This window comes from Dipodomys merriami, unplaced genomic scaffold (genome assembly GCF_024711535.1).
Source record: "Dipodomys merriami isolate MVZ:Mamm:240054 unplaced genomic scaffold, mDipMer1.0.p SCAF_202, whole genome shotgun sequence".
Taxonomy (NCBI): Eukaryota; Metazoa; Chordata; class Mammalia; order Rodentia; family Heteromyidae; genus Dipodomys; species Dipodomys merriami.
Genome location: NW_027203405.1, coordinates 290,030 through 315,627, shown reverse-complemented (window position 1 = coordinate 315,627; position 25,598 = coordinate 290,030). Strand labels below are relative to the sequence as shown.

Here is a 25,598-nt window from a genome sequence, read left to right as displayed (position 1 = left end):
GGGCGAGGCTGTGTGCGGGCCTGGGGAGTGCGGCCTGGGGAGGGAGCCGCTGGCCCAGGCAGGTTCAGGGGCGGCCGGGGCTGTGGCCAGGCCCAGAGGGCGCCCGGTGTCCACGGCCTCTCTCCCCAGACCACTTTGGGTCTTGCACCCGGAGCCCGGGTCCCGGGACGGCGGGGGAGAGGGGGAGAGGCCCGAGCTGTCCAGTCGGCCACCCTCCTGACCTGCCCGGGCGTAGGTTGGTCTAGGACAGGGCCTCATTAAAATAGCACCCCAATAATAGGGTCCGTGATCCAAAGAACGAGACTGGAACAAAAGTGAAAATCAAGCAAGCTTTATTCTCGCACCTAGCACCAGGGTAGCAGGTGGCAGCAGACCCAGGCCCCAGACTGCCTCGGAGAGACACACCCCGGCTACTGTCTGACCCCGTTTTTATAGCAGATGGACCACGAGGGACAAGCTGGACACACGCAGGTGACCAATAGGGTTGTGACATTCACACAAAACCGTGTAGTCCTGTCGGGTCACGCGCAGGTGACCAACTAGGTTGTAACCCATCTATCTCTGGGCAGTTGTTCAAACAAGCCAGTCCTTCCGGCCAGCTTCAGCACGCAAGGCAGGGGTCAGCAACTGCGTGGAAAGGGGCATATGTGCTTGTTACTAGTTGGATGCCTCCACCTGGCTCCTAACCCTGGTTCTCTGGGCTCTGTTATCACATTTACAATCCACAGCTTGCAGGAATTTACCGCCCGCAGCTTGTTGGCTTGGTAATTGGGGCCAATCGTAGGTAGATGGGGCCAATCTTACTAGATGGATGTTTAGCAAGCTGCGTACTGCTTGTCACTGATTAGAGAGCAGGAGATGCAAGTACAGTCTACGGGAGTGAAACAGGATAGACTAGGGGAAGGGAGGCAAGAACTCAAGCCTAGAGCTGGCCCACTGCTGGGCGCCAGGTGGCTCACGCCTCTCATCCTAGCTACTCAGGGGGCTGAGATCTGAGGCTCACGGTTCAAAGCCAGCCAGGGCAGGGCAGGAAACAGGAAGTGGTGCTGTGGCTCAAGTGGTAGAGAGCTAGCCTTGAGCTGGCTGAAGAGCTGAGGGACAGCGCCCAGGCCCAGAGTTCAGGCCCTATATAACTCCCTTCCCCTCCCTCCTTCCCCCCCTCCCCCGCAAAAAAAAATCTGGTCCATCTACTTCCCTTAAGATTAAGGGAACAGGAAGTGTCGCTGTGGCTCAAGTGGTAGAGAGCTAGCCTTGAGCTGAAGAGCTGAGGGACAGCGCCCAGGCCCCCTGTTCAAACCCAAGACAAAAAAAGAAAGATTAAGAGAATAAAGTCATTTTAGGGGGAAATGAGGCAGAACAGACCAGGGGAAAATGAGGTATTTTAAGCTTACAGCAAACACTGGAGATACTGAGCCATCTACTTGCCTTATGATTAAGGGACCAAAGTTATCTAGGGGAAAAACAAAGCCGGGTAAATTGAACATGAGCTGGGAGGCAGGTATTTAGAAGCATCAAAGCACATCCAGAGAAAAGCAACAGGATGCGCTCCTTCCTGAGAGATGCATTTCTCACCCCTAGAATTAATCTTTGTTTGGCAGGATGTAGGCCTTCCTAAAAGAAACACTTCCCCCAAATGAAAGCAGCTCCTACCCAAATACCCAAAATGCAGACAACGGAACGCTTTATCTGTTCTATGGCAGGATGCATTCTGACCTGGAAGGAATGCCCAAAACATCCAGCCTAAGCAGCAGGAGCGATTAAAGCGAAGGTGAAACACCTATCTTTGCATAGCTTTGACTCCTTTCCTTTAACACATCAATACTCTAACTGTAGGTCTCAGTCTCTCCCAGAGTACCACCCTTCCCGACTGCTTGTCTGCTCGCTGGCTGCATTATTCAACAAAGCTCTGCCCCGTTTTCACACCATCGTGACTGGTCCAGAAATTTTTACTCTGCTTCCCAAGTCAAGGACCCTACTTTTAGAGGGGAACGTCCCTAGCCCTTACCTGCTGGCGGCAACAGGACCCCCGTGGGGTGGGAGCTGGCTGCTTCCTAGCTCAGGATGGGTGGATGGGGCCTGGTTGGAAGTGGGGCTGCCCAAGGGGGACTTTGAGTCAGAAGACTTTACCTCTCAGTGTCAACTTCTGGAACCCGAGGTGTTCTCCTCGCAGGTGAATGCTGTGAGAAGAAACTTCGCCAAGAGAGGCAGGTTCAGGCCCGGTGCATGCACAGCCACCTGTGAGGATGAGGTTGAGAGGCTGGCGGACGGCGGCCTGCCCTGACCCACAGCCTGTCTGAGCTGGAAAGGTCTGGAGATTCTTTTTCAAGCCAGAGCTGAGCACAGCAATGATCATCCCACGCCACATGCGGGGCTGAGACCCAAAGGACTGTGGTGGCTCCTGCAGAGAAGTCCAAGAAACCTTTTCCACCAAAGGTAGATGTGGGAGGCGTGGCATGGGCTGGGAAGGAGATGCTAAGACCTGAGTAACCAGTGGGAAACAGGCCTGGAGCAACAGTCCCATGGGGGGGGAGGAGACAGATGGGAAAGGAATGGGAGAGAGGAGGAGAGGGGGAGAGGGCAGCTCAGAGCCAGCCTGACGGGTGGCCTGTGGGCCAGGTGGGGGGTCAGTATCCTGCACAAGGCAGTGTTTTGGTCCTGGCGGGACTTTAGAATACACTGTGGCAGGAGGGAGGGGTGAGGTGAGGAGGTACAGCCTGCTCAATAAACACCAAATGGGGTAGGCCGTGGAAGTTGGCCCAACCATCAAAGTGGCTAAACTTCCTTCCATTGAAATGCCGTTACCGGGCCCGGGAAACTGCAGTGAGGATAAGCCTGTCAAACTGCCCTCTCAGCCACGTGCTGGTGGCTCGCGCCTGTCATCCCAGCTGCTCAGGAGGCTGAGATCTGAGGATCGCGGTTCAAAGCCAGCCTGGGCAGGAAAGTCCATGAGACTCTTATCTCCAATGAACCACCAGAAAACCGGAAGTGGTGGTATGGCTCAAGAGGTAGAGCGTTCACCTTGAGCTGAAGAGCGCAGGGACAGTGCCCAGGCCCAGAGTTCAAGCCCCATGACTGACAACAACAAAAAAAGGAAAGCCAGCTCTTGCAAGTAGACTCCTGTCTAAGACCCGCAGCCATGAATGCAGTTAGCACAAAGCTTATAAAGGCAGAAATCACATAAACTGGTGTGAGGCATGAAACCTAACAGAAGTTCTACATAGGCAGAGCAAACTACCCAGGGGAATAATTGGGAGGGGGGATCAAGACTTTCCTGCAGCTCAACAACTTGGACATGTCCATAATCCAAGGGATTCCTTTGTCACCTTGTCACCGACAGAGGTGAGGGTTAGCAAAGCTCCCCTTTAAATACAGGAACCCTTAGGGTCCTTGACTTCGATCTCAGAATAAGAATTTCTGGACAAGTCACAATGGTAAGAGAACTTGGCAGAGCTTTATGTAAGTTATATTAAGTAGGTAGGTTTCGTTAGGTAGCCGATGAAGAAAACACCACATGCTATTCAGGCAGAAAAAGAAGTTTATTTACTGAACTGCAGCCAGCCCCCTGCCATGCATGCTGGAGAGGCACGGCCAAGCGGGGAGACCCACCCCCAGGCCAGGGGCAGGAAGGGATGTGGCCACACTGGATCCGGACGCAACCTCAGGGCCTGGGACCCTCCTAGGGTCAGATGGGAGGTGTGGCCAGAGGTGGTCCCCAGGATGTGACCTAGCAGGAGGGGAAGGTGACTGCTTCCAGGGGTACCAGTTACCTAGGTAACAGATACTGGTGGAAACTTAGCCAAGAGAGGGATGTGTCTGCGCAGGGCCTGCATGGCTCAGGGCAGACTTTGACAAAAAAAGCAGGCATACATGGCACACTGTAGCAGAATGGGGGTGCTCTCCTAGGGACACAAAAACAAAGACAGACACAGACACACACACAGACACACACACACACACACACGGAGACACTCAGAGAGACACAGCTCCTTGGGCTGCTGGGTATTTATAGTGTAAAGGCAGGGGTCTGGCTTTAAGTTAAGCAAAGTTAGATGCTGTGTCTTGGCTCTAACCATACCTGGAGTTATTCTCTGAGTTTCCAGGTAAGAATGAATCCTGCCCTAAAACAGATCCTTATCCTTGAAACAAGGAGACACCCAGCTATCTGCATTTTTGGGGCATCCTGTCAGGCAGTTGTGCATCCCAGGGTGAGAGCTGCATCCCTCAGGAAAGAACGCGTTCAGTTTCTGAATACCATACTTCTGAGTTGCCTACACCAGGCCTCAGTTTCCCTGGTATCCTGCTTCAACCTCTCGAGTGCTCACATCTTCTATTAACATCTACTAAGATGCCAAGATGGAGTTACTTAGATCCAGAATCCATATCTCAAAGGAAAAACAAGGCACACAACATAGCATACAACATACATGTGATCTAACAGCTAGAAGATGAAATGGAGAAGTGTAACTCCGTGGACAGGGCAGGAGCTGGGAGCCTGGGTGGGAAAGGACTTGGAGCCCAGGGCAGCAGGGGCGAAAGGAGGCGCTGTCTCGTCTCCCAACTGGAGCCTGGGCATCTCTGCCTCTTGGGGAGGCTGTGGCAGATCTATGGGAGAGGAGCCCCGGGCCCCATGCTGTCATCCTGCACAAGGATGTGTCCCTAGAGTTTAGCGCTGCCTCCCCACATCTGTGCACACGTGTGCATGCACACACGCACAACCCCCGCCAGTCTGTGATGGCAAAGCCACCTCTGGGTTTGGCCCTGGCTGCACGGACAGAGGCCCTTTGCTAAGCGTGTGGAGATGCCAGCACTGAGGACAAGGCGGCTTTGTGAGGGGACGCGTGGGCCTGGGGACCGTTACCCGGATGGGGCTGCAAGGGCGTGGGTCTCTGCCTGCTGCTGCCCAGGGCGGGGCGGGGCAGGGCTTGCATGGGCCTGGGGACAGTTACCCAGACAGGGCCCATGAGGGCTTGGGTCTCTGCCTGCTGCTGCCCAGGGTGGGGCGGGGTGGGGCAGGGCTTGCGTGGGCCTGGGGACAGTTACCCGTTACCCAGACCGGGCTGTGAGGGCGTGGGTCTCTGCCTGCTGCTGCCCAGGCAGGGCGGGGCGGGGCGGGGCGGGGCAGGGCTTGTGTGGCAAGGCAGGATGGAGACAAGGCTCTCATTTACCTCGGCCATGGCCATGTAAACAGGCAGTGCTCAAGAAAGTGGAATTCACAGCCTGAGGGGGCACCAGCTCCCAACCTGCCTCAGATCTCAGGACAGAGGGACAGGGGCAAGCAGGGTGTTTTCTGGACCTAAGTACTCCCGCCTCCCTAGCTCCCCAAGCTCCTCTGGCCCCGTGAGGATGACAAAGGTGCCATAGTCCCTGGTCATCGGGGTGAAAAGAACGCAGGCCACAAGGGACCCGAATAAGTTAAACACCATAGGCATCCGGCCCGGTCAGAAAACCAAGAAGGCCAGGACAGGTGGCTGCCCACCGGAGACTCCCAAGACCCCACCACAGCACTGAAACCACCCAGGACTCGGTGGCCTTGCTTTCCTGCTGTCTGGGCTTGGGCTTGCTACTTACCGTCCTAGGCTGGACCAGAGGAGCTCCCCTTCATCCTCCTCCTCCTCCTCCTCCTCCTTCTCCTTGCTCCCTTCCGACACCAGCACTTGGATTCGAATTTGCTCACTTACTCGAGAGGCCACCAGTGACTGTCCTAGAACCCCGAAAGAGCTAGGACTGATCCTGTCCTAGGTAGCGAGGCAGAGAGGGGACATGAGAAGGGAGGGACAGTTGTCACAAATCTTTGTCTCTCTTCGCATGGGTGGTCCTGAGTTCCAGAGGCTTGCTGGCTAAACTTCCAAACCCAGAGCTTACAGCGTGGCCCTTGAGAACTAGAGGCTTGGGGCCCCAAGCCCGCAGAGCAGGAGGCTGACTGCCGCAGGCGCCCACGGCCGACACGGTCCCCGGCCCAGAGGACCAACGCCCAACAGCCGAGGTAGAGCGCCTGTGCTGAGTGTCACACGCCGTCTCTTCCCCTGGCCAGCTCTCTCCAGCTCTAGATGGAAGCTTGTGGCCCCCGGCTCTTCACAGCGTGTCTCGTCTGCCCGGCTCTGCTGGCATCCTTCACAGCTGCCTGCCGCTCCTTCGGATCCACTCAGCTGCTGCTAGGATTACATCTCTGCGCCTTGGTGTCAGGGCCTTCAGCTCCCCCGAGGGCTCTCAGCCACTTCGACTGCTCCAAGACCCTTCGTGTCCTCACTGGACACGGGGGTCGGGGCTGGAAGCAGCAGGTCTTGTCTAGTTTTTGTGCAACCATCCCAGTGTGCTTCGCTTGTGATGAAGAGCATAAGCGGGCCAACAGGTCACTCAGAAGAAGCCTCACGGCCTCAGACGGCAGCAGGCAGGAGCTGACTAACCACTGACTAACCAGAGACAAGCACACTGCTTACACAGCTAGAAAAGGGGCAGCGCTTCTGTGGTCAGCTTGAAATTCCTACCATTTTCACCCATCACTGGCCGAGGCAGGACACGTGGAGGAAAATGGGGCCTGGTGAAGGCCATTCAGGAACATGGTGTTTAGAAACAAAGAGGCATTATCTTCGCTTTGGAGTCTCTCCTTCCTGAGATGCACCCCAAGAATTAACATGTCTGGCAGGATGTATGCCTTCCCAAGAGAAAGGCTGCCCCCAGAATGCAAACACCCAGAATGGTAAACAAGAGCCAGAAACTTGGAAAATGTAGTAACACCAAGAGTGACTGAGCGAAGATAAACTCCTCTCTTTCATCTTTGAGTCAGACTCTCTGCCTTTGCCATATAAATAAACCTGACCACCCAAGGGCTGTGTATCTCTCCTTTAGCCCCCCCCCCCCCACCTCTCTGCTGGTCTGCTCAGCCAAGTTTTCACACCACCGTGACTTGTCCAGAAATCCTTACTCGGTGATGGAGGTCAAGGACTCTGAGTGGAGTCCCTACTTTTAGAGGGAAACGTCACAAACCCTCATCGCCTCAGGAAGAACCAATCACAGGCCTCAAGCCTTGCAGGGCACCAATCACAGCTGTGGGGAGCCCTCAGCGCCCTCTTTCCCGGCCAGTGCAGGCTGTCTGCGGCACTCACGGGAAGGAGCACTGCAGCAGGAGCTGTCCCAGGAGTTGGGGCCCCAGCAGCTGGCGGTGCAGCGCTCCTGCGGCTGGAGTATAGTTCCGGGGAGGCTCAGAGCAGCCAGCAGGCCAGGCTATCAGACTGGCTGAGAGCAGCCAAGCACAAAAGAGATGGTCTGACAGCTGTTGGTCAAACAGTCAAATCCGCCTGGCCCCCAGCAGCTTAGCTCACTTGAAAGAAAAGTAAAAGTAGAAAGGCACAATAATGATCTAGAATCAGGATTAGCATTCTTAGCAGTCTTAATGGTGATTAACTCCTAGTGAGTCTCTGAACGGTCTCAGAAAGCCTTTTTAATTTTGTTTTATTGTAATGGTGACGTACAGAGGGCTACAGTTCCAAGGTAATGAGTACATTTCTTGTTGAACATTGTTACCTCCCCCTCAGGAAGATGTTTTGCCTTCAGTTCTGGAAAGATGGGAACGGGATAGGTGAGGAAAGACCTTGAAAATTCCTAAGCACTTAGAAACACGTGACTCTAGTCGCACTGGTGGCCTACGCATGGCACCGGACTATTTTGTCTTGTGCAGGAATTTTTTCATAATTCAGCTTCATTGAAGCACTATTATGCCGGCACTGGGGCTTGAACCCAGGGCCTGGGCGCTGTCCCTGAGCTCTTGTGATCACGGCTAGCGCTCTCCCACTTGAGCCACACTACAGCTTCACTTCTAGCCTTTTCTAGTTTTTTTTTTTTTTTGGCCAGTCCTGGGGCAAGGCTTGGCCACTGTCCCTGACTGAGCTCCTTTTGCTCAAGATCAGCGCTCTACCACGTGAGCCACAGCGCCACTTCTGTTTTTTTTCTGATTATGTGATACTGAGGAATCGAACCCAGGGCTTCATGTGTGGGTAACAAGCACTTTACCACTAAGCTACATTCCCAGACCAAGTAAAGCATCTTGTGGACTTCTCTGCCCAGGCTGGCCTTGAAAATCCCCAGTGCTCAGCCTCCTGAGTAACTAGGATTACAGGTGTGAGCTACTGGCACCCAGCTTGTTTGTCAGTTTGTGAGTTTGCAGAGCTTTACTTCACCACCTCACTTCCACTGCCAAGTAGTCACCCTGGGGCCAGGGCCTCAACCTGAACGTGCAGGGCACAAAACTGAGCTCCTAACCCAGGTACACGCTGACTACGGCGCCTGCCTCCTCTGCTCTTCCAGAGCTGGGGATGGGGGGGGCGCTGGGGCCGGGGGGCCCCCTCTTCCTTGTGGTACCCTGCTGCCCCCCTCCTCTCGGAGGTGCTCCTTCCCTGGAAGAACCGTGCAGCCGGCAGCAGGGAGGTGACTTTGTAATCTACCCCAAGGACACCAGAGGCACAGCGGGGCCCCGCGCGGTCCTGCGCCTCCCAGGGTCCCCTGAGCATGTTTTCCCCAAACGGTGTGTGTCCCGCGGGGCGGTGTCTGGCACCAGACCACAGTGACGGAACTTTCTGGAGGCTCCTCCCACACCAGCTGCCCCTGGAAGGCCCAACTAGGCCTGCAGCAGGGTGGCGGTGTGCTCGGGGGCGGCGTCCGAGTCCTCGCAGATGTCGTAGGGCTCCAGCCCCAGGTCCTGCATCAGGTATTTCTCTGAGAAAAGCAACAATGAGAACTCCATGTGCAAGGTTTCCTAGCACTGACAGCAGCAGGGGGGCAACTCTGTGGTGGCATGGGGCAGCCGGGGCCCTGGGGGCCGGGGTCACCCTGGCAGACCGCTACCGCTGGTGGGCTCCACTGTGAGCTGGGCAGGCCCTCCCGCGGTGAATCTGCCTGCGGGCACCTGTGGGTGCCTGCCGACGCTTCCCCACAGCTGGGCCTCCGCAGGCCCCTCCTGCCTGTCAGCACTGAAGCCAGCTCCACTAAGAACATGAGAGTTCCACCGATCCTCATGGCTCTGCCGGAAATCAGAGCAGTGCCCCCCCCCCCCCAGCAGCAGCAGGAAGGAGCTTTCTAGAGTGATAAACACTGTCCCCCGGTTGACAAATGATGGAAACACTGTGTCCCGGTTGGTCAATGATGGAAACACTGTATCCTGATTGGTGCTTAATGGAAACATTGTATCCCGTCAGAAGGATGTATAGGCAGGACACCTGATCTCTTTGCTACTTTAGGTTTAAACATCACCTCAAACATACATCTGAAAAATAAAATATAAGCCTGGCTCCAGTGGCTCACGCCTGTCATCCTAGCTACTCAGGAGGCTGAAATCTGAGGATCGTGGTTCAAAGCCAGCCCAGGCAGGAAAGTTTGTGCTACTCTTCTCTCCAATGAACCACCAGAAAACCAGAAGTGGCGCTGTGGCTCAAGTGGTAGAGCGCTTGCCTTGAGCTGAAGAGCTGAGGGACAGCACCCAAGGCCCAGAGTTCAGGCCCACGACAGACATAATAAATAAATAAATAAATAAATAAAATATAAAAGTCCCCCCAAAAGTCTCAGAGGCAGCCTGCCAGGGCCTCGCCACTCCCCGTGGCTGGGCCAGGACCTGTGGGCAGCTGTGGCTGCAGCTGACCCACCTCCAATCCCGCCCTGCGCTGGCATGATGGCCCTTCCAGGGACTCGGGTGTGGTGCCACCCCCGGCCCCAGGGCTCTGGCTCTTGCGACCCTGTCCGGCTCTGTCCTGACCACCTGGGGTGTGGACGCACGTGAGAACACCCTCCCCCTGTCCCCCCACACCCACCTGCCTCCTCCAGGGTGGAGAAGCACTGGAAGCCCTTCAGGTCAGCCGCCAGCAGGGCGCGGAGCACGGGCACCTGCAGGGCAGACGTGCTTGGATGCAGGGTGGGGCTCTGCCGCGGGCGGGCGGCAGGGGCCTGGTGCTCCCCAGGCATGTGCTGGCGAGGTGCTGCTTCACCTCTGCACGAGGCGGGGGGGGGGGGGGCAGGGTTCTGCCGCGGGCGGGCGGCAGGGGCCTGGTGCTCCCCAGGCATGTGCTGGCGAGGTGCTGCTTCACCTCTGCACGGGCGGGGGGGGGGGAGGGCGGGGAGGGCAGGGGACGGCTGTCTGAAAGCAGATTCCACACCAACAGGCTGCAGAGACCAAGACCAGTGCTCCACAGAGTAAGTCCCACAGCGCAGCCCGGGACTGGGTGCCCCTGGACATGCGCCTGCACGTGGTGGCAAACGGGTCAGCCTGGACTCCCGGGAGAGCGAGGCCACGTCCGTGACCCCTCAGGGCCATTTTACCCACGAGGGGGTGAAGGCCAGTGGGGTCGGGAGCCCCAGCAGAGCCCCGCCAGTGAGGGCCGCGGGCTCTGTTGCTGGCGAGGCCCAGGGGCCCGGACGTCCCATCAGCCCCCGCACCGCCTTGCTCACCCGCAGGCCGACAAACACCAGGCGCACGCCGCGCTTGTGGAAGTCCTCCAGGAGCTGGCCCAGCCCCAGCACCACGGTGTAGTCAACGCTGCAGACGTGGCTGCACACCAGGATCATGCTGCGAGGGGGACACACTGGGGAGACAGCCCGGGTCCCCACGGTCACGCCACGCTGCAGCTCGGCAGGCAGAGCAGGCTTGAAATGGTCCCCATGGCTCCTGAGAGCCAGCTGTGGACAGGACGGCCGCTGCTGACGCCGGGCAGCCGGGGCTGGGCGCCCAGGGGACAGCGGGCTAGAGTGCTGTCCACACACCGAGGCTGGAGCCGGGGCTGGGGCGCAGGAAGTGCCCCCCCCGCCCGCTGGCCTGAGCCCGCCCCAGGTGGCACCGTACCTTCCAGAGCCGGCCTTGCGATGGCCTCGCGCAGGGCCTCAACCGCGGGGAAGTGCAGCCCGCTGGCCGGCTGCAGGACCAGCACCGGCCCCTCCCGCACCTGGAGGGAGGGAGGCGGTGAGTCCCAGAGGCCACCCCCCCCCCCCAGCACAGCACCGCCTCAGGCAGGTTTTGTTCTAGAAAATACTCTCCAGCCCAAGCTGGGAGCGCTGGAGGGAAGGGGCCAGGAGCACCCCCAGTCACTTTCAGCCATGCGAAGCCCACAGCCTCCCAGAGCCTTCTGGTGAACTCGGCCCTCCACTCCCTCACCATCACCACCCCCTCCCAGGCGCACCTGGGTCTCGGGCCTGGCTGCCGAATGCAGGAGCAGCAGCAGGGACACCAGCGCGCCCGCCAGGATGCCGTACTGGACCTCCCAGAAGCACAGCAGGAAGGTCGCGCCGAGGGGCAGCAGGTCCAGCCCTAGGGCAGGGCCAGCTCAGCGGGTCTCTCCCTGCCCCACCCCCTGCTGCACCTGGCACGCCCTGCGGCCAGCCGGCCCAGGCCAAAGCACCCCAGGGACGGTGGCTGTGGCTGCAGCTGGTGCCCAGGGGACCCTGGCCGGTCTGGGTGAGAGGAGGCCCAGAAGAGGGGGCAGTTTGGTAAGAGGTGGGCAGGTGACCCCCCCAGAGCCCAGGCAGGACTCCTGGCAGAGGTGTCCGAGGGACAAAGTGCCACTGGCTCCACCCTACACTCAACCCCACCTGTCCCACACCGCCCAGGCCTCAGTTTCCCCCAGGAACCTCTACTATATCCCCCCCCCATATTAATACTATTTGTATGTATGAATTGGTGCTGGGGCTTGAACTCAGGGCCTGGGCCTTGTCAGTTGCTTTCTACTCTACCACTTGGCCAGGCTTCCACTTCTGGCTTTTTGCTGGTTAAATGGAGGTATGAACCTCACACTTTTCTGTATGGACTGGATTTGAAGCTAGATCCTCAGATATCAGCCTCCTCAGTAGCTAGGATTACAGGTGTGAGCCACTGGTGTAGGTCATACGGATTACACCCCCCCACCCCCCACCTGCCCTCACCTCCCTGCTGCCCCCAACCCCCACCCTGAAGTCCTGCCCTCAACTCCCAGCTCTGCCCGGGCCGGCCGTTCACAGACACCTGCCCCAGCACTCCTTGGCTGTGAATACAAACTCCTCTTTTTGGAAAGTGTCATCTCCAGTACTGGGGCTTGAATTCAGGTCCTGGGCATAGTTCCCAAGCTTTTGGCTAGTGCTCAAGGCTAGTGCTCTGCTAGTTGAGCCACAGCTCCACTAGTGGCTTCAGGTGTTTACTTGGAGCTGAGCATCTCCTGATCTGCCATCTTGGATCTCAGCCTCCTGAGCAGCTAGGATTACAGGCGTGAGCCACTGGCGCCCGGCTCAGGTACATATCTTTTTTTTTTTTTTTTTGGTGGTTGTGGGGCTTGAACTCTGGGCCTGGGCACTGTCCCTCAGCTCTTCAGCTCAAGGCGAGCGCTCTACCACTTGAGCTACAGCGCCACTTCCGGTTTTCTAGTGGTTTATTGGAGATAGGAGTCTCACGGTCTCTCCTGCCCGGGCTGGCTTTGAACCGCGATCCTCAGATCTCAGCCTCCTGAGTAGCTAGGATTACAGGCGTGAGCCACCAGCGCCCGGCTCTTTTTTTTTTTTTGCTGGTCATGGGGCCTGAACTCAGCCTGGGAGCTGTCCCTGAGCTCTTCAGCTCAAGGCGAGCACTCTACCACTTGAGCCACAGCACCACTTCCGGCCTTTTCTGCTTATGTGGTGCTGAGGAATCGAACCCAGGACCTCACGCACGCAAGGCAAGCACTCTACCACTGAGCCACCTTCCCAGCCCCCAGGTACATACTCTTAACGCGCCAAAGTGTCCCAAAGATCTTGGTGTCGAAGAGCGGGGCCACGGCCATGATGATGACGGCGGCCAGGGCAGACTTGGGGATGAAGGAGAACAGTGGCGTCAGGTAGCTCAGGGAGAGCAGCACCAGCACACCTGGGGGGGGGGGGGGACAGCGTCACTGCGGTGCAGGGGAGCGGTGCTAACGGGGAGCACTGTGACCTTGTGGGCCCTCGGAGGGCCTGGCGAGGCTCCTTCCTGCACAGCAAGTGGCAAGGCCGGGTTGGGGCTCGGACCTCTCTAAGCCCTGCCAGCGGCCAGTCCCTTCAACTGTGGGTCCTCTCGCCCGGCCCATGCCCACCGCATGGGAGCAGGGGAAATGAGGCGTGGGGGGGCTCACCAGTCACCAGCCCCCCTGCTGGGGTGCACACTCCCGACTGCGCGTTCACGGCCGTCCTGGAAGGCAACGGAGAGCCTGTGAATCCCCGTGCCGGGGACAGGCCGGGTCTCGTCCGTGACCGCAGCTGACCCTCCTCCAGGCCTGGGCTGGCTGGGGGCTGAGCTCAGGCCGGAAACGGAGCTGGGGCCGTCACCTGCAGGCCTGTTCCTTGAGTTCACATCATTGGTCATTGATTAGGAAAGTTCAAAGGAGAAAGCACGTCCTCTACACTGCTGCCGACTCCTCCTCCTCCTCCTCCTCTTCTGTGCCAGTACTAGGGCTTGAACTTTGGCTTGGCTGTGTGTGTGTGTGTGTGAGCTCACACACATGTGCGCAAGTCCTGAGGCTGGGTGCTGTCCTTTAGCTTTTTTGCTCAAGCTCTACCACTTCTGCCACAGCTTCAGAACTTAGCTTTTTGGTGGTTAGTTGGACATAAGAGTTTCATAGGCTTTCCTGCCTGGACTAGCTTTTAACCACAATCCTCCGATTTCAGCCTCCTGTGTAGCTAAAATCACAGGATAAGCCACTGGCACCCAGTTCTTGCTTAGCTTTTGTGCCCAAGACTAGCATAGCACTCTACCACTTGAGCCACGGCTCCAATTCTGGCTTTTTGATGGTTAACTGCCGTTAAGAATCTTATGGAAACTGGTGCCAGTGGATCATGCCTGTCATTCTAGCTACTGAGGAGGCTGAGATCTGAGGATCGCAGTTCAAAGGCAGCCCAGGCAAAACAGCCCTGTGAGATTCTTACCTCCAATTAACTACTCAAAAATCAGAAGTGGCCCTGTGGTTCAAGTAGTAGAATGCCACCCTTAAGCATAAAGAGACTCAGGGACAGTGCCTAGGCCCTGTGTTCCAAGCCCTATAACCAAAACAACAAAAACAAAGATCTCATGGACTTCCCTGCCTGGGCAGCCTTCAAGCCTCAAGCCCCAGATCTCCATCTCCTAAGTAGCTAGGATTACAGGCGAGAGCTGCAGATACCTGACCCAACCACTTTTGTTGACCCTAGGGAGGAGCTGTGGGGCCCTGGCTCCCCCATGACCCTGATTTACCAGGGCGGAGGCCGTTCTCTTGGGAATTAACGTAGGCACCAGCGTTCTGGGGCAATGTGCGCTGGGGCCTTCCTGCAGAGGCCGGCTCAGTCCCGCTGTCCCGCCATCCCACCCACCCAGTGGGCCGGCCCGCCCCCACAGCTGAGGTTGTCAGGAGGCCGCTGGGAGAAGGGTGTGGCAAGGGGAAGGGGCCTGGCGTCACTCACCGCCCAAAGCTGCCAGTGACGGGGTAGGACGAGACGAGGGAGCCCAGGGTGTTGGTGAGACCTGGGGAAGAGCGGGCTTACTGGAGGTGCGGGGGGTAGGGGGGTGGGGGCGCGCAGAGATAGGCCCAGGGTTGGGCGGGCCCGGCCAGGAACGGTGAGCTGTGTGCTCTCCCAGGGAAGGAGAACACAGCCCACCTTGGCCTATTCACCCAAGCTGAATTCTTTTTTTTTTGTTTGGGTGGGGGGTCGATTGTGGGGCCTGAACTCTGGGCCTGGGCGCTGTCCCTCAGCTCTTCAGCTCAAGGCTAGCGCTCTACCACTTGAGCCACAGTGCCACTTCTGGTTTTCTGGTGCTTCATTGGGAAATAAGAGTCTCACAGACTTTCCTGCCCGGGCTGGCTTTGAACCATGATCCTTAGATCTCAGCCTGGGATGACAGGCGTGAGCTATAGGTGCCCGGCTGCAAGCTGGATTCTTTTCAGAGATTGTGCTTGGGTGGAGCCAGGGCCTCATACGTGCCCCTGCCCCCCCGAAAAAAACAATCACCACCACGGAGCTCAGCCCCAACCCTGACCAGATTCCACTAGACCCAGCCCAGCCTTGCTCGCGCATGAAACTTGCTTCCTCCAGGGACACAGCGCGTGTGCACTGAGAGCCAGGATGGCTCCTGCTCCCCTACAGACCGGAGCTCCTCCCGCCCCACCCCTGCTCCACTCCTCCCATGCATCCAAGCTCCTCCCATCCCCCCATCCCTGCCCTGCTTCCCCCCACGCACCCCAAGCTCCTCCCATCCCCCCACCCCTGCTTCGCTCCCCCCACAAATCCGAGCTCCTCCTGTCCCCCCCACCCTGCTCTGTAAGCTGATGAGCCATGGTGAGGGCCAAGGGATATGGCTTGCAAACCGTCCCTGAGGGGCGCTGAGCCCACTGGAGAGACCCCAGGCTCACAGCCTCACTGGAATCCAGAACTGGGCGAGCAGCCCCTCCTTATCACAACCCACCCCCCAGCCTCATCCCCCACCTCCAGCCCTCCCAGCGAGTGACCGCTGTTCCCCACTGCGTAAGGGCTACATAACGGGGAACAGGTTCAGGGCTGCTCTGGACGAGCCACTCAGGCGGGGCCCTCAAGCACCAGGCTCTCCAGCCTCACCCACCCAGAACACATCATCAAAAATGGGGGGCCTGGCTGGTGACAGGCCCGGCAGAGGCCCTGCAAATCAGAGGCCAGCCTGGGTACAGTTAGAAAGAGCCTATGCCAGGGCTGGGAAGGTGGCTCAGTGGTAGAACACTTGCCTTGCAAGCCTGAGGCCCTGGGTTCGATTCCTCAGCACCACATAAGCAAAAAGAAAAAAGCCGGAAGTGGCACTGTGGCTCAAGTGGTAGAGCGCTAGCCTTGAGCTGAAGAGCTGAGGGACAGTGCCCAGGCCCAGAGTTCAGGCCCCACAACCGGACCCCAAAAAAACTAAAAAACAAAGGGCCAAGTCCTGCCCAGCCCCGAGGTCCCCAGCATCCGGGGGAGGATCACGGGGTTGCCCTGCCTGCCACACCGGCCCGCCCACTGCTGCCCAGGGAGGGCTGGGAGCATGGAAGGGGCGCTCAGAGACGGTCCTGTCACCAGGTCTACCTGGCCCCTCCCAAGGTGGAGAGGTCCAGACGCGGCCTGGGAAGGATCCAGACCTGAGTGTGGGCACACAGGAGCTCCAGGCATGGGCCCCCTATTCCTAAGGGTTATATAGAACCTCGGGGACACTTGGGGTTCAGTCCAGGCTCATTACTACAAGCTCTCCGCTCATCACGAGCATTGCCAGATTGCCAGACCTGGTACAACTCAGAGAGCCGCGGAGCGCCCCAGCCCACAAGGCATCTTACCTATAGCCAGCAGCTCCTGGTTGGTGTCGATGCGGTAATTATTCTGTGAAGCTAGAGAAAACGGGTAAGAAGGATGTTGCTGGAAGCCTTACCATACTGCTGGTATAAAAAATTTTAAACCCCTCCTCAGCCTGTACACGGCATCGTCCAAGTTTCATAAAAGTACAAAAGCACACACAAAAACTACCTACACACTGAGCGTGTCTAATCACGCTCAGTGATTAGTTTCAAAATTGGCACGTTTCTGAATGCTGGCATGATATCCAGAAGCTTTCCGACTCCGGAACACTGCGGGTTTGAGGGTTTTGAATTAATAATGCTCAGCCAGCCCTTGCCCCACACTGTGTGTAAGGGACACGCCACGTGCCCGGGTGTGTGCAGCGGGGTCTGTATGCAACAACAGAGAGGTGCAGCAACATGCTAACCCTCCCCCAGGTTGGACTAAATGGCTAGGGCTAATGTCCCTCTCTGTTTGTTTCAGAGCCTTGCACAAAAGCTCTCTACCACTTGAGCTTTTTGTGTTGGTTAGGGTCCTGGCGTGACGCGTGGGCCAGCCTGGAAATGTGATCCTCCTCATCTGCTCCCCAGTCACCCGGATGACAGGCACACAGGGACGCATGCAGGCATTGTGCTCTGCCTGTAGCTGGCATCACAGGTGCACATACCTTTAAGCTCCACCCACCAGCTCACCAGCTGGGTTTTAACCTTCAAAATTAACCAATCCCCACAAGCAATGGCCATCGATCAGGAGAGCAACAGCATGTTGATAATATGAAGCTAGACATCCAGCCGCTGCCGTGGAAACGGTAAGATTCCGACCCACAGGTGGTGGTTAAGGCAGTGGAGCGGCCCTGCCTGCAGGGGTGAAGAGGGCTCGGGAAGGGCGGAGCCAGCAGCACACTGGTGAAGTTGATGGAATCGTATAAGGCAGAGTTATTAAAGGTGAAGTCTGAAGTTCAGTCACTACTACAACTTACATCTAAAACAGCACAGAAGCCAGACACTGGTGGCTCACACCTGCAATCCTAGCTACTCAGAAGGCCAAGATCTGAGGATCTCTGTTTACAGCTAGCCTGGACAAGAAAGTGCATGAGGCCAAGATCATGAGACGTTTGTTTCCAAATAACCAGCAAAAAGCTAGGAGTGGAGGAGTGGCTCATTGATAGAGCACTAGCCTTGTGTGAAAGAGCCAAGTGAGAGCGTAAGGCCCCAGGTTCAAGCACACGAAATGAAAGGAAACGAAACAAAAGCCATACACAGCCCGCTATGCCCGCACGTGCCGCGTGGAGACAGCACGCTACCGACGCGTCCACCCACCCCTCCCGTCCCCTTCCTCCCCAGCACCCCTTAAAAACATGAGTGTGCGTTTCCTTAGCTAAAACTCCGATGTTGAGAGACAGGGCAGATAAAAAGCAAACAGCAGGGCAGCCAGTCGAGGTGGGCAGACACCTCTGGGGGACGGGGGGGGGGGGGGGGGTTGGGGGCTGCGGGCGCTGGCGACTTACCGAAGGCTTTGGCCACAGCAAGGCTCTCCAGGAGGCCCATGAGGGGCACCACAGCCAGCCCAGCCCCCATGTCCTGGCGGGGAGAGAGGGACGTGAGGGGCGGCCCCCGCTCAGGGAGGGCCTGGGTGGCCACTGCTGGAGCCCCAGGTCAGCACGCCCGTGGCCTCCGCTACGCCGGGCCCATCTCCATCTCTTCCATTTCCTGGCGTGCCCCGTGCTCTGCTCACCTGCACCATCTGGGTGAAGGAGACTGTCCTGTTGGCTGTAGTCACGGAGAAAGGAGGGATTCGCATGGGAGGGAGGCCTCCGGCTATGGCTCCAGTTAGCGTGAAAGGCTGGGATCCCATCTCCTCGAAGGCGTATGCCACCAGAGCCGAGAAGGAGACCACCAGGGCATTGCGGGCTGGGGGGGGCACGGGGGGGGTACTGGTGAGTCGTGGCAGAAACAGGAATGTACCTGGGGCAAACCTACTTCACAGGCGGGGCTCCACCCAGCCATAACCCCAGGAATATCCATGCAGTACACACAGCCGTGCAAGGGCTTTGGCCCCGTGAATTGCACAGGGGGATGGGGATAAAGAAAGCGGGCTGTGGTGGCTGTGATGGCTCATGTCTGAAATCCCTGGGGTGTGGGAGGCAGAAATAAGGAGGATCAAAGTCTGAGGACAACCCAGCAAAAAAATTAGGAAATCCTACCTCAACCAATAAGCCAAGTGTGGGGGGTTCAATAACCCACTTGTAATTCTAGCTACAAGGAGGCAAACAATGGGAAATCCTGCTTGAAGAATAAACCCTATAAATTATTTTTTTAAGCCAAAACAAAGCCTAAAAGAGTTTGTGGGGGCGGGGGGGAAATGGGAAGGGGAAACCACGGAGGAGGCAACATGCTTGAGCCAGTGGCTCAGGCCTGTCATCCTAGCTACTCAGGAGGCTGAGATCTGAGGATCACGGTTCAAAGCCAGCTGGGGTAGGAAAGTCTGTGAGACTCTTATCTCCAATAAGCCACTAGAAAACCAGAAGTGGGGCTGTAGCTCAAGTGATAGAGCACTTGAGCTGAAGAGCACAGGGAATAGTGCTCCAACCCCAGGAGCAAAAAAAAAAAAAAAAGTTAGTTTAAACAAAAAAGATAAATAGGTTAAATAGATTAAGTTTAAGAAAGAGGGCTGGGAAGGTGGCTCAGTGGTAGAGGGCTTGCCTTGCATGCCTGAGGCCCTGAGTTCAATTCCCCAGCACCACATAAGCAAAAAGAAAAAAGCTGGAAGTGGCACTGTGGCTCAAGTGGTAGAGCACTAGCCTTGAGCTGAAGAGCTGAGGGACAGCGCCCAGGCCCAGAGTTCAGGCCCCATGACCGGACCCAAAAATTAAAAAAAAAAAGAGTGTAAAGGCTTCAGAATTTGGGGTGGGGGTGTAACCTTCACAACCTCTGCCTGGCTGTCACTTTGGACTGGGTGACTCGGAGGCAGAGGCTGAGCACGGCCACCGCCCCTGGAGCCAGGAACAAGGTGGCCCCGGACTCCCTCCAAGCCCCTGGGGCGGTACTGCCGCTGCCCAAGAATGGCTGCTGTGGAGCCGAATGCTCAACAGTGGCTCCCGCCAGCCGGGAGCTTGCACAGCCCCAGGCCCCGTCACACCCACCCAGGAGGAGGTCCAGGACCCCGGGGAGCCCGTGCCTTGGCCAGCCGGCCCCTCACCTGTGGTGGCCGTCCACACCAGCCCGTGGCTGAGCCGCGCCCCGAGGGGCATCTCGGGGTGGACGGGAGGCGTGTGGTCCCGCATCAGCTTCAGCAGGAGCAGCAGCACCATGCACACCAGACCCAGGACGGCGTCGCCCACCCTGCGGGCAGAGCGCTGCTCACCACCACGGAGACACGTGCGCATGGCTAGACTCCACCTTCTGGAGCTGGGTGTTCACCCCAAGGCTCCTCCCCCGTGGCTCTCTCCGAGCACCCCCTTCATTCCTAACCCCATCCCGGCAAGTGTGCAGGTGGGTGTTCACCCCAAGGCTCCTCCCCCGTGGCTCTCTCCCAGCACCCCCTTCATTCCAAACCCCATCCCGCCAAGTGTGCAGCCCCGCCAGCACCACACGTCCAGGTCGCCCGCCTATGGCGGCCGAGCCTGAGGACTGCGTGTCGGGAGAGACGCTTGGCGTGTGGTCAGCGGTGTGCGCGGGCAGGCTGTGTCCCCTTCGCTGGCCCCCAGGAGGCTGGACCTCCTGGTCCTGAGGAGCTGCAGGTCAGGCCCTCCCCCCACTCTCCCCAGGCCCTAGCATCGTGGGGACCCCCCCCCCCGGACTGTGCCCCCAAGCCATCTCCGGCAGGACAGATGGAAGAGGTGTCCTGGCCTCCACAGGCTGAGGGAAGGCCCCGCAGGAGCCCCCAGTTCCCTGGAGCTCATTCCTGGCCGCCAGCTGACTGTTCTGCTTGCATCCGCGTCCGCTGCTGGTCCTCCTCTGGCCAAGTGAGGACCCTGGAGCAGGAGACTGCGGCCGGTCCCCTTCCCTGGACCCTCCACACCCGGACCACCTTCCCGCCTCCCATGAAAGCCCTGAGGAGAGCGCCACTGAGCACGCAGCTGGGACTCAGCAGGCCCGGCCGGCCGGCCGCGGCACATCGGCACACCGGGCCCACGCTCTGGTGAGGTGACAGGTGCTCCCGCACGGGTGTGAGCCCCAGGCACCTGAACGCAGAACCTGTGCCCTGTGGGTGGAGAGGAGGGCGGGGCCTGGGAGGGGCCGGAAGAGCTCCTTATCTGGGCAAGCAGCAACAAGAAGGTACCTGGTGTCTCCAATGCTGAGGAAGATGTGATACACCTGCAGGAAAAACTGCCTGGGGATGTTCTGTAGTCCCAGAAGGTTCTGCTCAAACAGACACTGAGTTAGCACACCTGCCCTCCCACCTGACCCCCAATGTCCCTTCAGCCCGCACCACCCGGTGCCCAGGCCCGCCAAGCAATCCCAGACTCCCCAGGGCCCTTCCTGGGGCCCAGCTACGTGTATCAGTACTTCCAAAGGACCTCTCTTAAAGCCTCAAGGACAACAACTAGCTTTGAAAATGACTGAACCTCAAGTTCAGGTCACTTCAAACCAGCAAACAAAAAAAACCCAGTCTGGGTCACCCAGAAGCCAACGCAGTTTTACAGCTACAAGGCCAAAGGTCCTAGGCCATTTGACCCTGTCCTCACCCTACAGCCATTGGACCAAGGCCATGTCAGTCACCCTGAACTGCCCCCTGCAGGAAAGAAAAACCACATTGAAAGCTGTAGGTCACACCAGTAATCCTAGCTACTCAGGAGGCTGAGATCTGAGGATCAAGGTTCAAAGCCAGCCTGGGCAAGAAAGTCTTTGAGGCTCTTATCTTAAATTAATCACCAGAAAACCAGAAGTAGCACTGTGGCTCAAGTGGTAGAGTGCTCGCCTTGAGCTGAATTGCTGAGGGACAGCGCCCAGGCCTAGAGTTCAAGTCCCAGGACTGAACAACAACAAAAAAAATCACACTGGATACTGGCTGTCCCCAGAATCTGGGCAGAGGTGGCTGGCCAGGCCTGTCCTCCAGGGCTGCAGCCCTGGGACCCTCAGGAGGAGCTTCTGCCCCTGGCTTTAGTTCTTTCTGTTGTCTGAGGCCTGGTAGGGCCTGGGACTAGCCCAGCTCTGACTGCCCCAGCGCTGCTGCACACAGGGGCTGGATTGTGGCAGCTGAGTGAGGAAGGAAGGTGCTCTGGCCTGGGCATGTCAGAGCACTCCACAACCTAAGCAACTGTAAAAATGTGGGGTGGGGCTAGAGCCAACCAGAAAAGCACAGAAAAGGCACCCACACTGGCCTTGTAGTTACAGAGTGGAATGCTCCAGGGAAGAGGAGGAAACGTTGCTTATGCTAACAATGAACTTGTTACAATCAAAGCAGCAACCACATCTGCAGGGCAGACCTTGTGTATATACTCTCACCTACATGTTCCAAGTCGCTCCCTCCCCGGCAACGGACACAGTAACAAGCCTGACTGCCCAAGCAGAGCCGGGCACAGCCCAGCCAGCTTGCCACTCACTAAGCACATTCTCCCGGCCTGGATTCTCTGCTGCACCAGGGAAGACAGACACAGGCCTGTGGAGAGCCCTGGGAAGCCTGCTTTGCTGGGATGTGGGGTGGTGACACAGGGTCACGAGGCTGGGGTGTGGCCGAGTGTGACAGAAAGGGCTCCAGGGCCCCATCTGCAGACGAGTTTGGTGCCACTCGGTCCACACCCGTCCAGCGCTCGCTCACCCCTATCACACCATGAGCAGTCCTGGGAACCAGGGGTGGGCAGCACGGGACTCAGCCAAGGAGGGTAAATCCCCCTGGGGGAGTTGACCAGGGCAGCACGGGACCCAGCCAAGGAGGGTAAATCCCCCCGAGGGAGCTGACCATCACAGACTATAGCACTTTTTATAGCTATCTTAGGGCAAACAAAAACATGAAAAACCCAATCCAAGCCCTTCCTTGTGGGGAAATGGTTTTCTGGGGCAGCCTACTGCCAAGGGTGGCAAGGGCAGAAAGAACCCCTGTGACACCAGACAAGCTCCCTGACCCAGACACTCAGGGAGAGTCGGGGTGCAATTACCAACCCCTAAGTTTTCTGCTGTGAAGCCTGACCATCACACAACCATCTCCCCCAGAAGGGCTGTTTTGCCCAGCACCAGTGGCTCACACCTGTCATCCTAGCTACTCAGAAGGCTGAGATCTGAGGACTGAGGTTCAAAACCAGCCCGGGCAGGAAAGTCCGTGAAACTCTTATCTCCAATAAACCATCAGAAAACTGGAAGTGGTGCTGTGGCTCAAGTGGTAGAGCACTAGCCTTGAGCTGAAGAGCTGAGGGACAGCGCCCAAGCCCAGAGTTCAAGCTCCACGACCAACAAAAAAATAAACAAAAACAAACAAAAAACAGAAGGGCTGTTTTATAAGGCAACCACTCATCTTATTTTCCTCCATTTATGGAAAAAATCACCCCAAAGCACAAAATGTCCACTGGCCACCAAAGGTCAGGTCCTACTCCCAGGTTCCCCACTGGTGACCAGCAGAGGTCAAAGGGCAGGGCCCTGGTGGGAGCTGTGCCTACCTTGACCTGCCCGAAGCCGATGGTGACAGCAGCAGCAGAGGTGAAGCCTTTAATGACCGGGCAGGAGATGAAGTCGAGCAGAAACCCTGGCGGCAAGAGGGAGAGCTGAGCTGGCCCAAAGGGCCATCAGGTTCCAGGGAGAATCGGCATGGGAGGGACAGGGAGCAGAGAGTCCAGCAGCAGAGGACTGCGGAGTGATCACCCCTGCCCCCCACCGTGATAGTCCAGGGAGCAAGGGAGGGAAGATGGGGTGAGCCGCCTCCCACATACAAGCCAGGCCTTGGGGGCCAGGAAGGAGAGGTGAGGTCAAAGGCAGTGGCAGGGGGACTGGGTACCCCGGGAAAGCAGAGCGGAAGGCCCCCTCCACAGCGAGCAGGCGGAGTCTCACCCAGTCGCAGGAAGCCCATGGCCAGCTGGATGCAGCCGGACAGGAAGGCCAGCAGCACGGCGTAGGCGGGCTCGTGGACGGTATAGAAGGACACCAGCAGGGACATGATGGCCGTGGGGCCCAGAGTCACATCACGGGAGGTGCCCAGGAAGAGGTACACAAAGCATCCCATGAAGGCAGAGTAGAGGCCGTACTGGGGGGTGGGGAGGAAGGAAGGGGGGGTGAGCAGCCAGGATGCCCAAGGCCTGACCACCCACCCCGGCGTCCCTGCCGTCCCTGGGATCAAGTGTACTGGGACAGGCCAGCTGACCCAGGCAGGGTGCACCCCCGCCCCATTAGCCACCACCTCGGCCTTGCAGCGAACATGAGACATGTCCTACCAGCACTGACCGGGGCCTGGGGTGCTCAAGCCTAGAGGTAGGGTGGCCCTGCTGCCTCTGGGTGGATCAGTGGCCTGAGCCCACGTCTGTGACTCTGAGAAAGCCTCCCGGGTCCACCATGAGCCACAGCACTGCCCCAGCTGCCCATCCAGACCCACCTTAGGCTCAAAGGCCGTCACGAGCTAGAGGTGACAGGCCAAGGGATAGGGGGCTGGGGTGGGGCTGGACTCCATCTTCCGGTTCCACTCAGCCTGTGGACAGGCACTGAGGTCTGGTGCGCAGGGGGTCAGACACCCACCTGGGGCGGGAGTCCGGCCACTTCGGCATAGGCCAGCGCCTGGGGGATGACCGTGAGCCCCACGGAGAGCCCGGCGATGAGGTCCATCCTCAGCCACCGCGCGGAGTAGCTGGGCAGCCAGGCCAGGATGGGCAGACACCGCCGCACGGCCACCGGGGAGCAGCGGGCCCTGGGGGCCATGGCCCGATCCCAGGCCTTCACAGAGGGCATCCTAGAGTGGGGCTGGGCCACACAGACCCCGTCAGAAGCTGGGTATCTGCGACCCCCACAATCCCACGGGAGCCGCGGGCACCCCAAGTCACATGGCCAGTCCTCCCTCAGGAGCCGAAGGGTTAGGCTGCCCAGGGGCCGTGGGGCCACCCCGCCCCTCACCCTCCAGCGTCCCCTTACACCGTCAGCTTTCCAGACACCCTGACAGACTTCCTAACGCCAAAGGGGACAAACGCCTCCTTTGGGAGAATTCCTCCCTCCCTCCCTCGCTTTTTTCTCTTTCCAGAGAACTTAAGTCCCAGAGAGAAGCACGACCCTGAACATAGGGCCTGGCTTGAGGGGAGGGGGGGCGGGGGGGGGGCGGAGGGCGGGCGGAGGGGCGCCCTGGGTGGCTGGAGAAAGCCCCCCATGGGGGCCCCGAGGGGGACGGAGGATCCTGGGGGGATACACAGGTGGGCAGAGGACGGAGGGGGTCACGGGCGGGAGGAGGACGGAGGGGGGGCACGGAGGGGCGGAGGACGGGGGGGGCACAGGCGAGAAGAGGACGGGGAGGGGGGCACGGGCGGGCAGCCGGGGACTCCGAATCCCGCGTCGCGTCGCGGCCGGCGCCGCCCGGGCTTCTTACTCGCCAGGTCCCAGGGAGCCGCGTCGGGGACCCCGCGGGCGGAGTCCCGTGCGGCCCCGCCCCCCCCGGCCCTCCCGCCCGCCCCCCCGGGCCCGCCCGCCCCCCCGGGCCCCCCCGCCCCCCCCAGCCCCGCCGCCCCCCGGGCCCCGCCCCCCCGGGCCCCGCCGCCCCCCGGCCCCGCCCCCCCGGGCCCCGCCCCCCCGGGCCCCGCCGCCCCCCCGGGCCCTGCCCCCCCGGGCCCCGCCGCCCCCCCCCGGCCCCGCCGCCCCCCCGGGCCCTGCCCCCCCGGGCCCCGCCGCCCGCCCCCCCCGGGCCCCGCCGCCCCCCCAGGCCCCGCCGCCCCCTCCAGGCCCCGCCCGCCCGCCGGCGCCCGGGGAAGCCCCCCCAGCCCGCGAGCCCGGGGTCCGGCGTGGGCCCCGCGCAGGTCACCAGGACCCATCTCCAAGCCAGGCCGGGCGCCGCGGAGCCCCGCGCGGGGGGCGCCCGCCCTCGGGTCCCGCGCACCGGCCGCCCGCGCCCTCCGCGAACGCGCGCTCACCTGCGGGGCGCCGCAGCCGCGAGCCCCCGCCGTCCGGGGCCCCGCCGTCCGGGCCCCGCCGTCCCGGGCCCCGCCGTCCCGGGCCCCCGCCGTCCCGAGCCCCCGCCGTCCGGGCCCCGCCGTCCGGGCCCCGCCGTCCCGAGCCCCCGCCGTCCGGGCCCCGCCGTCCCGGGCCCCCGCCGTCCCGGGCCCCCGCCGTCCGGGCCCCGCCGTCCCGGGCCCCGCCGTCCCGGGCCCCCGCCGTCCCGAGCCCCCGCCGTCCGGGCCCCGCCGTCCCGGGCCCCCGCCGTCCCGGGCCCCCGCCGTCCGGGCC

The 25,598-nt window shown here is 59.5% G+C and overlaps 1 protein-coding gene and 1 long non-coding RNA gene across 4 annotated transcripts; one reads left to right on the top strand and one right to left on the bottom strand.

The window, feature by feature from the left end:
* The first annotated feature begins 47 nt into the window (after nt 1-47).
* LOC138833198 (uncharacterized) lies at nt 48-6,811 on the top strand. 2 transcript variants are annotated; one of them, XR_011373840.1, is made up of 4 exons: nt 48-471; nt 1,701-1,768; nt 2,171-2,433; nt 6,032-6,811. It is a non-coding gene; the product is annotated as an uncharacterized lncRNA (long non-coding RNA). The 2 variants fall into 2 exon arrangements; XR_011373841.1 differs by lacking the exon at nt 1,701-1,768.
* A 615-nt stretch (nt 6,812-7,426) lies between these two features.
* Nucleotides 7,427-24,378, bottom strand: Slc26a11 (solute carrier family 26 member 11). 2 transcript variants are annotated; one of them, XM_070031594.1, is made up of 16 exons: nt 23,913-24,378; nt 23,235-23,427; nt 22,847-22,932; nt 20,536-20,615; nt 19,453-19,595; nt 17,989-18,164; nt 17,762-17,834; nt 16,257-16,307; nt 14,389-14,449; nt 13,089-13,144; nt 12,704-12,844; nt 11,157-11,284; nt 10,823-10,922; nt 10,432-10,565; nt 9,798-9,870; nt 7,427-8,709 (listed from the first exon to the last, which is right to left on the bottom strand). In XM_070031594.1, the coding sequence occupies exons 1-16, from the start codon at nt 24,120-24,122 to the stop codon at nt 8,612-8,614; spliced, it is 1,803 nt and encodes a 600-aa protein (XP_069887695.1). In that variant the 5' UTR covers nt 24,123-24,378; the 3' UTR covers nt 7,427-8,611. The 2 variants fall into 2 exon arrangements, with proteins under 2 accessions (XP_069887695.1, XP_069887696.1); XM_070031595.1 differs by lacking the exons at nt 7,427-8,709; nt 9,798-9,870 and having other exon boundaries at nt 10,439-10,659.
* Nucleotides 24,379-25,598: the final 1,220 nt, after the last annotated feature.

Coding starts and splice junctions, on each gene's coding strand:
- Slc26a11 (XM_070031594.1), bottom strand. CDS start 24,122: ATGCCCTCTGTGAAGGCCTGGGATCGGGCCATGGCCCCCAGGGCCCGC. Junction 23,428..23,912: donor TGGCCGGACTCCCGCCCCAG/GTGGGTGTCTGA, acceptor CCCACCCCCCAG/TACGGCCTCTACTCTGCCTT. Junction 18,165..19,452: donor GGTGTGGACGGCCACCACAG/GTGAGGGGCCGG, acceptor TGCCCCCCCCAG/CCCGCAATGCCCTGGTGGTC.